At 41.9% G+C, this 9,687-nt stretch overlaps 2 protein-coding genes across 2 annotated transcripts; both read right to left on the minus strand.

The window, feature by feature from the left end:
- Window positions 1–1,286: 1,286 nt before the first annotated feature.
- Window positions 1,287–3,092, minus strand: LOC120573386. Its single transcript, XM_039823095.1, has 4 exons — window positions 2,753–3,092; window positions 2,489–2,602; window positions 2,288–2,327; window positions 1,287–1,905 (listed from the first exon to the last, which is right to left on the minus strand). The coding sequence occupies exons 1-4, from the start codon at window positions 2,838–2,840 to the stop codon at window positions 1,536–1,538; spliced, it is 612 nt and encodes a 203-aa protein (XP_039679029.1). The 5' UTR covers window positions 2,841–3,092; the 3' UTR covers window positions 1,287–1,535.
- A 1,909-nt stretch (window positions 3,093–5,001) lies between these two features.
- On the minus strand, window positions 5,002–6,416 carry LOC120572256 (C-C motif chemokine 4 homolog). The gene is made up of 3 exons (XM_039821491.1): window positions 6,239–6,416; window positions 6,041–6,152; window positions 5,002–5,350 (listed from the first exon to the last, which is right to left on the minus strand). Exons 1-3 carry the CDS (start codon window positions 6,309–6,311, stop codon window positions 5,257–5,259), a joined length of 279 nt encoding a protein of 92 aa, XP_039677425.1. The 5' UTR covers window positions 6,312–6,416; the 3' UTR covers window positions 5,002–5,256.
- Between the last annotated feature and the right edge of the window lie 3,271 nt (window positions 6,417–9,687).

A 9,687-nucleotide genomic window follows, 5' to 3' on the forward strand; every position in this document is an offset into this window, starting at 1 on the left:
ATAATTTGGTGCCCCTGTGCAGTAACTCTGCCCCTGTTGAAGATCTCTGGTTGGCCCAAGTGACTGATTATTAGACTATAATGAACCATAATCCTAAAGCATCCATGTCTGAGCCGTATTTTACAGTAGCTGGTGGAGGTAGAGCTGATTTGATCTACTTTAAATACAAGATAAATATGATGGGCCGTGATTATTATTGGGCTAGAGGGAAAATTGGGTTGGACCATTGCAAACTAATTATGTACTGTAGCTACAAATAGAACAGTTTATCTTTATATATATATATATCTGACACCCTGTGGGCGTGAGTCAAACATGCATGAAGACAACCACACATTTGATCACATTCAAGTTAGAATTAGTAACGGCTCAGGCACACTCGGCTCGGCTGTAATGTTACAATATTATGCGCTCTGTATTTTTGGAGCTTCTTTACAATTTTTTTACAAATAAAAAAATAAGCAACATATACTTTCATATTCTCTGGCCTATACTCTGGTATTATTTATGTATTTCCCACCGTCCACGTTAAACGTGACCAACTATGAAGCTATTCTTTTTTTGACGTAGAACACTCATAACTTCTAGAATCCACAACACAACTATATTTTCAAAAATCTCTCATAAAATGCCAGAACCTGCTTCCATTCAGTAGTTCAACTATTCAGATGTTTCTATTCTTCATCAAGCGTTCTTACAAGTCTCCTAACCCATGGAGCATCTGGATCAACACAGATGTAGCGGCCTTCGGTCGTAACTAGTCTGTTAGAGAATAAATAACATAAAGACATTTCTTATTAATGAGTGTTAGTCAAAATCTATGCAGTAACTCTAAACTACAATGGCATTTTAAATGAATGAATAATGTTTTTTGAATGTATGATGCCATGTATGCTAATAAAGATGAAGTATTAACTTTTACTTACATAATGGCTTCAATAGGACACCCGGGGTCTGAATGTTGTATGTATCCTGTTATTATTTGTAGAGGCACTTCTCTGCCAGACAATTCATTGCAACAGCTGGTAGAAATCCACTTGTTCCTCATCTCCGGTTCTGGAGGACTACCTGGAGTCCTCAGCCCAGGTTCAGGAGGACTAGGTGTAGTCCTCAGCCCCGGTTCAGTAGGACTCCCTGGAGTCCTAGGCCCCGGTTCAGTAGGACTCCCTGGAGTCCTAGGCCCCGGTTCAGTAGGACTACCTGGAGTCTTCAGATGTTTCTATTATTCATCAAGGGTTCTTATAGTCTCCTAACCCATGGAACATCTGGATAAACACAGACAAACTGGCCTTTGGTCCTAACTAGTCTGTTAGAGAATAAATAACATAAAGACATTTCTTATTAATGAGTGTTAGTCAAAATCTATGCAGTAACTCTAAACTACAATGGCATTTTAAATGAATGAATAAACGTCTGTGGAATGTATGATGCCATGTATGCTAATAAAGATGAATTATTAACTTTTTCTTACATAATGGCTTCAATAGGACACCCGGATGGTTTTTTAATGTATCCTGTTATTATTCGTCGAGTAACTACTCTGCTAGACAATTTAAGGCAACAGCTGGTAGAAATCCACTTGTTCCTCGGCTCTGGTACAGGGGAACTACCTGGAGTCTTTGGCCCCGGTTCAGGAGGACTCCCTGGAGTCTTCGGCCCCGGTTCAGGAGGACTACCTGGAGTCCTCGGCCCCGGTTCAGGAGGACTACCTGGAATCTTCGGCCCCGGTTCAGGAGGACTACCTGGAGTCCTCGGCCCCGGTTCAGGAGGACTACCTGGAATCTTCGGCCCCGGTTCAGGAGGGCTACCAGGAGTCCTCGTCCCCAGTTCAGGAGGACTACCTGGAGTCCTCGGCCCCGGTTCAGGAGGACTACCTGGAGTCTTCGGCTCCAGTTTATCCCGGTCCTTGAGAGTGGAAATAATAATAATAATAATAATAATAATAATACATTTTATTTAAAACTGACTTTACATTTAAAACCCATCTCAAAGTGCTTACAGGGTAAAAGCCTCGTGTGTATGCCTGTGTATGTTATTCCTATTCTATGTTAGTATTAGACAATAGACCTGTTAATACTAACACATGGTCCCGTCAATGGACAGTGGCTCCCATCATGCAGCACATGAAAGGAAGCTCTAACGGGCCTTTTTAACTGTATCCGAGGACACTCAAAGAGACATTGGCTGATTTTGTAATAATGTAAGAAGAAGAAAAAAAAGTGTAAGGGAGATGATAGACTATTAGAGTCTCAGTGGAATATGAAGATATGACTTAATTGTTGCTTACATTACTGTAGGTTCACTTCCTGGTGCAGGGGCAGAAGTGACTGTATGAGGAAAAGCATGATCAAATATATACATCATAATATCAATCAATCACTCCCAAACAACAGCTAAATGTATAACATATTAAATGTCAATATAATATATAATATTATATTATTATAAAATACTGATGGGCACATGTGCAAGAGAGATAACTCCTTACCTTGAGAAGTTGGGTTGGTGTTGGTTTTATTAGCGGGGATTTTGACTGCTGGAGGCTGAATACAAAATTCTTCATACAGAATCTCCTCAATAGTGTTTCTTTTCTGTACAAACACTGCAAATCAACACACACACACACACACACAACACACACACACACACACACACACACACACACACACACACACACACACACACACACCTCAGGATGACAGGTAAAATCTGTTTCCTTTTTCTGACAATAGTGAGTGGCGATACAGCTTACCTGAGAACGGTTCTGGAGTTAAAAAGAAGGCGATCCATACAATGTTCAGGAGAGCCACACTGACCTGGAGAGCCCACTGCATGGTCATACCTACAATACACTGCCACCCAGTTAGTACTGAAGACACAGCAGCTGCTGACAGACTGTGTGTGTATGTGTGTGCTTCCTGCCGTGCAGTGTAAAGATTTTATGATAAATACAGATATGACGTTGTGGTGTTGTGGGTTTTGCTTGGTTATTTGATAATCAAACCAACAGGACAGTATCTGCTCCAGACTTTTCATGTGATTTACTTTATAGGGACATTTCTATTTCAGTTGCATCACTTATTATTATATTTATTGGCACATGAACACATTTCCTGTTGTGTGCAGGCTTGTGCATTCACATGCATTCCCACTCCAACTAGTTGACTTAAATTGGCACAAAAAAGTGGGGTGACCAGGTATGTTTCCACTGATACTCGACACTCGATGGTGTTTTTTGCCCCCCCAACGGCTCCTTCCAGGCAGCGCTGCGACCGCTGCCTCCAAGGCACCTAATCCTAACCTTAACCCTAACCATAGCCAGTGCCTAAGCTTAGTGCCTTCCAGGCAGCGCTGCCTTTTCACGGCAGACATGTTGACATGTCATAGTAGGAAAAGCACAGGTGTATTCAAACCCATTAATGATGGCTGCATTCCACTTAGGAGAGACCCTAGTATTAAACCATTAATGATGGCCGCATTCCACTTAGGAGAGGTCCTGGTATTAAACCATTACTGATGGCTGCATTCCACTTAGGAGAGGTCCTGGTATTAAACCATTAATGATGGCTGCATTCCACTTAGGAGAGACCCTGGTATTAAACCATTAATGATGGCCGCATTCCACTTAGGAGAGGTCCTGGTATTAAACCATTACTGATGGCTGCATTCTACTTAGGAGAGACCCTGGTATTAAACCATTACTGATGGCTGCATTCTACTTAGGAGAGGTCCTGGTATTAAACCATTAATGATGGCCGCATTCCACTTAGGAGAGGTCCTGGTATTAAACCATTAATGATGGCTGCATTCCACTTAGGAGAGGCCCTGGTATTAAACCATTACTGATGGCTGCATTCCACTTAGGAGAGGTCCTGGTATTAAACCATTACTGATGGCTGCATTCCACTTAGGAGAGGTCCTGGTATTAAACCATTACTGATGGCTGCATTCTACTTAGGAGAGGTCCTGGTATTAAACCATTACTGATGGCTGCATTCCACTTAGGAGAGGTCCTGGTATTAAACCATTAATGATGGCTGCATTCCACTTTTCCTACTACGACAAGTCAACATGTCTGCTGTGAAAAAGGTCTATTGCCACCCTAACATGTGAAACCAAAAGCCAATGTTGACTTATTTTCCCCTTTACGTTACGTGAGTACGTCATGTTCTACGTCACGTACGTACATTTGTCACATGTGTATGTGACCCCCCCCCAACCTGCTTATTTGAACCCAAACCATGAGATTTTCCTATTAGACACCTAACTGGAAACCAAACGGCAACCATTTCAAAATGGTAACGATTCTGTACCTGACATTCACAACATTAATATAGCAGCAGGCAACTATTTGCTATGTAAAGATATAGTGAAGTGATGGCATCCTGAGCACAGACTGAAGTCACACTCCCTCTGTGTGCGTGCTGTACTCTGAGCTTCTCTGTTCTTTGTTTTGATAGCAGGTATTTCAAAAAGATTGCTCTGTGAGAGCCGTGTGGAAGCCACGCCAGCCCACTTTTTTGTCAGCGTATCAAGTAAAGCCCCTTAAAGTTGCTCTCCAGCTACAGGTAGGGGGGGCCGTTATTATGGAACCCACTTATGATACAATCCTGTGGTTGTAGCAGAGGGTAGTACGAACAAACAACATAGGCCTGTAAGGGTCGGAGGACCTGCTGTGGTTTGAGCTGCAGCAGGTAGCCGTTTCCCCAATTTAAAAAGACCACTGTACACCACCTAGCTGGTGAACATACATTATAGCAGCTAAAAGAGAGATATTTCCCCTCAAAGTTGCCTGGATCCATCTAATTTGGTACCAATTCTAAGAAAAGTAGAGACAGCGTCCAATTAGTACATTTCCAATTAATTAATCACTCAGCAGTAAACATGTAAAATGCGTCTAGGGATAAGCATACCATAAAATACATATGGAGAGTATAGTGTTCAATACTTTAACACGTATTCATTTAGTAAACGCTTAGAAGGAATTGAGAAGAGACAAGGCAAAGCGTACACACTTTATTTGTATGAAGTTCATACTGTTTGATATTGTGAGTTTTAAAAAGCATCTAAAAGAAATTACAGAAACACAGGATAAGTAGGTCAATGGAGGCTGGAAATGACTCCATTTGGAGGCAAAATCCTGAATTACTCACAACAGATGTTCACATCAATTTCACATTTCACAGTCTGCGATTTGATAAAGCAACAAAAAGCCGCGGCGACTTTAAAAAAGCAGGAGCGGAGCGGGCAGCTGCTTTAAAAGTTGCTTTCGTCCAAACTTTTCATAATGCCCACGACCCAGGAGAGATTGGGATCCACGCAGATGTGACGAGACTTTTTAGTAACCAGACTGAAAGACAGAAGGTGAACACGACATTATAATGGTCGACAACTGAGACGGAACTAGCAGAACAAGAAGGAAACCAAGCAGAACGTAGAAAATGGGGACCAAAATCATGATTCATCATGAGAAATCAATTATAAAAATTCAAGAGTATGCAATATACTCTATATCTAATGAGCAGGGCCACACAGAATCTGCGGGCACAGAATTCCGCAGACTTTTCAGCAGGTATTTCACAGATTTTAAACAAATGTTAAAAAAAAAATCTCAGAATGTCACACATCTCAAACCCAAGCAGAAAAACAGTCCGCTAAATGTCCTGGATCACTGCTGAAAACTAATAAAAAAAAGAAAGAAATTTTTTATAAAATATTCTGTTTGCGTCTGCTAATGAGAAAATGAAAACTTAGGGTAATCAGCAGCAGGGCTACACGGAATCTGCAGATGCAGACTTCTGCATAATATTCCGCAGATTTTAAAAACTTAAAAGATTTAGTTTGGGTCTGAAAATTAGTGTGCAGGATGTGTGAAATGTGCACCTGTTTTTTTTTTCTTTTTTGAAATGTCAATAACTGGTAATTTATTTACAAAGTCATAGTCACGCTGAGTAATAGCCTACTCTTTATACTTATTTCAGTCACAGAATTCTAAAAATGAGTAGGGTGAACTTAATTCGACTAAGTTGTGAGCACTTACATGGCCCCGGTCTTGGGGCAGCGGTGATCGGTCATGTAATAGGAGCTGATGAGGTTTTTGTTGACTCTCCTCGGGTAGATGACGAAGCAGCAGTCGTCGGGACCGCTCGTATCTGAAGAAGAAAAACGTCTTATCAGGATATTCGGAGAAGTAACACCCCCCATTGACACACATTAGGTTTGAATTCTGAAGTCTTACTGTTGCAGATCACTGAGGAGAGCAAAGCAAGTCCCAGGATGCTGAGCAGCAGGATGCGACTGGTGGTTGCCATGATGCCTTGGGTAGGGTATTCCTTCTGGATGCGGGGCTGGAGAGAGATCAGTATACCACAAGTGGTCCTTACCTGCAGTCACGGGCTTCTGAACTAAATGAGGTGCGGTTGTTAGGTTTATTAAGATCAAAAATGTAATAAAAAAAAAAAAGGTGTTACTGTTGTGGAGGAGGAAGAGGAGGAAGAGGAGGGGGGAGGGGGGCAGTTGTGGTTTTCAAGGCGACTGAAGTTGCCTGCAACCGAAAGTTTCCACTCGGCTTTTGAAAAGGTTGAGGTAGATGGCAGGAAATTCGCTCGCGGTTAGGCCTGCAGCCCAGAGATGGAGCTCAAAGGTAAAGACGGGGAAACGCAGCAGAACCAATCCCCTAACTAGGCTACTCTTTAAGTACATTTCTAGAAAAAATGAAAATAAAGAAGCGGAACAAAAGTAGAAAGGATATCTGGTTTGTTATTGGTCACAGAAGTTGACTTCAGGGCTGTAATGATATCGGTATATTGGTTTAAAAAAAAAAAAATTGAATTACCGCAGACATTACCGCAAATGGCCCCTATAACACTAAAAGCCAGCGGAAAGTGTAACAGCACTGAGGTACTACTCTAGGTCCACCTTTAAATCCATTGGATCCTATACTAGAAAGGATATCTGCTTTGTTATTGGTCACAGAAACTGACTTCAGGCCTGTAACGATATCGAAATATTGTTAAAAAAAAAACCCGCATTTACCGCAGCAGCCCCCCTGAGGCTTTAAAAATGGGAGACCACAGGCTGTGTCTTTTTGCGAGTAACTAACCCAAGTACTCTATATAATTCAAAGTGAGCCTAGACAAATGTTGAAATGATTGAAAATGCCCGTCCTTATGAGCTTGTATAGCCGTGATAAATGAGCCTGAAGCTTAAATAATGCTCAGCTGTTCGGGAGTGTATGCAAACGTGCTGTCTCCATCTTTCAAATACATGTCCAATATTTCCACAGATTTTACTACGTCTCTGGTCACGCAACTGTTTAGATCAGGGGTCTTCAACGTTTTTTAAGCCAAGGACCCCTTAACTAAAATAGAGACAGAGCAGGGACCCCCTACTACATATATTGTATACAATTAACTTGCATATTAAACTGGGCCTACAATAGACTTTTTTCACGGCAGACATGTTGACATGTCATAGTAGGAAAAGCACAGGTGTATTCAAAACTATTACTGATGGCTGCATTCCACTTAGGAAAGGCCCTGGTATTAAACCATTACTGATGGCTGCATTCCACTTAGGAGAGGTCCTGGTATTAAACCATTACTGATGGCTGCATTCCACTTAGGAGAGGTCCTGGTATTAAACCATTAATGATGGCTGCATTCCACTTAGGAGAGGTCCTGGTATTAAACCATTAATGATGGCTGCATTCCACTTAGGAAAGGCCCTGGTATTAAACCATTACTGATGGCTGCATTCCACTTAGGAAAGGCCCTGGTATTAAACCATTACTGATGGCTGCATTCCACTTAGGAAAGGCCCTGGTATTAAACCATTAATGATGGCTGCATTCCACTTAGGAGAGGTCCTGGTATTAAACCATTAATGATGGCTGCATTCCACTTAGGAGAGGTCCTGGTATTAAACCATTACTGATGGCTGCATTCCACTTAGGAGAGGTCCTGGTATTAAACCATTACTGATGGCTGCATTCCACTTAGGAGAGGTCCTGGTATTAAACCATTAATGATGGCTGCATTCCACTTAGGAGAGGTCCTGGTATTAAACCATTAATGATGGCTGCATTCCACTTAGGAGAGGTCCTGGTATTAAACCATTAATGATGGCTGCATTCCACTTAGGAGAGACCCTGGTATTAAACCATTAATGATGGCCCCATTCCACTTAGGAGAGACCCTGGTATTAAACCATTACTGATGGCTGCATTCCACTTAGGAGAGACCCTGGTATTAAACCATTACTGGTGGCCGCATTCCACTTAGTAGAGGTCCTGGTATTAAACCATTAATGATGGCTGCATTCCACTTAGGAGAGGTCCTGGTATTAAACCATTAATGATGTCCCCATTCCACTTAGGAGAGGTCCTGGTATTAAACCATTAATGATGGCTGCATTCCACTTAGGAGAGGTCCTGGTATTAAACCATTACTGATGGCTGCATTCCACTTAGGAGAGGTCCTGGTATTAAACCATTACTGATGGCCCCCATTTCACTTAGGAGAGGTCCTGGTATTAAAACCATTAATGATGGCGCATTCCACTTAGGAGAGGTCCTGGTATTAAACCATTACTGATGGCTGCATTCCACTTAGGAGAGGTCCTGGTATTAAACCATTAATGATGGCTGCATTCCACTTAGGAGAGACCCTGGTATTAAACCATTAATGATGGCCCCATTCCACTTAGGAGAGACCCTGGTATTAAACTATTACTGATGGCTGCATTCCACTTAGGAGAGACCCTGGTATTAAACCATTACTGGTGGCCGCATTCCACTTAGTAGAGGTCCTGGTATTAAACCATTAATGATGGCCGCATTCCACTTAGGAGAGGTCCTGGTATTAAACCATTACTGATGGCTGCATTCCACTTAGGAGAGGTCCTGGTATTAAACCATTACTGATGGCTGCATTCCACTTAGGAGAGGTCCTGGTATTAAACCATTACTGATGGCTGCATTCCACTTAGGAGAGGTCCTGGTATTAAACCATTACTGATGGCCCCATTCCACTTAGGAGAGGTCCTGGTATTAAACCATTAATGATGGCTGCATTCCACTTAGGAGAGGTCCTGGTATTAAACCATTAATGATGGCTGCATTCCACTTAGGAGAGGTCCTGGTATTAAACCATTACTGATGGCTGCATTCCACTTAGGAGAGGCCCTGGTATTAAACCATTACTGATGGCTGCATTCCACTTAGCAGAGGTCCTGGTATTAAACCATTACTGATGGCTGCATTCCACTTAGGAGAGGTCCTGGTATTTAAACCATTAATGATGGCTGCATCCCACTTAGGAGAGGTCCTGGTATTTAAACCATTAATGATGGCTGCATTCCACTTAGGAGAGGTCCTGGTATTTAAACCATTAATGATGGCTGCATTCCACTTAGGAGAGGTCCTGGTATTGTGTATGCTGACTCACTGAAATATCTTACTGGGACACTTGATGGAACTGAGGCATTGTTAAGGTTATCAATCTCAGCTGTGCTTTTCCTACTATGACAAGTCAACATGTCTGCTGTGAAAAAGGTCTGTAACGTGTAGGCGACCTAAAGCCTTTATATACATCTTTTTTTGCATAGAATACCAAGCTATTAAAACAATAATTGTTGGCATGATTCTATAAATCATCTTTTAATGTTAAACATACATGTGGCACAAAA

Source organism: Perca fluviatilis, chromosome 14 (assembly GCF_010015445.1).
Source record: "Perca fluviatilis chromosome 14, GENO_Pfluv_1.0, whole genome shotgun sequence".
In the NCBI taxonomy this organism is placed as follows: domain Eukaryota; kingdom Metazoa; phylum Chordata; class Actinopteri; order Perciformes; family Percidae; genus Perca; species Perca fluviatilis.

Coding starts and splice junctions, on each gene's coding strand:
- LOC120573386 (XM_039823095.1), bottom strand. CDS start 2,840: ATGACCATGCAGTGGGCTCTCCAGGTCAGTGTGGCTCTCCTGAACATT. Junction 2,603..2,752: donor AACTCCAGAACCGTTCTCAG/GTAAGCTGTATC, acceptor GTTGATTTGCAG/TGTTTGTACAGAAAAGAAAC. Junction 1,906..2,287: donor GGAAGTGAACCTACAGTAAT/GTAAGCAACAAT, acceptor TCCACTCTCAAG/GACCGGGATAAACTGGAGCC.
- LOC120572256 (XM_039821491.1), bottom strand. CDS start 6,311: ATGGCAACCACCAGTCGCATCCTGCTGCTCAGCATCCTGGGACTTGCT. Junction 6,153..6,238: donor CTCCTCAGTGATCTGCAACA/GTAAGACTTCAG, acceptor TTTCTTCTTCAG/ATACGAGCGGTCCCGACGAC. Junction 5,351..6,040: donor TGCCCCAAGACCGGGGCCAT/GTAAGTGCTCAC, acceptor TCTGTCTTTCAG/TCTGGTTACTAAAAAGTCTC.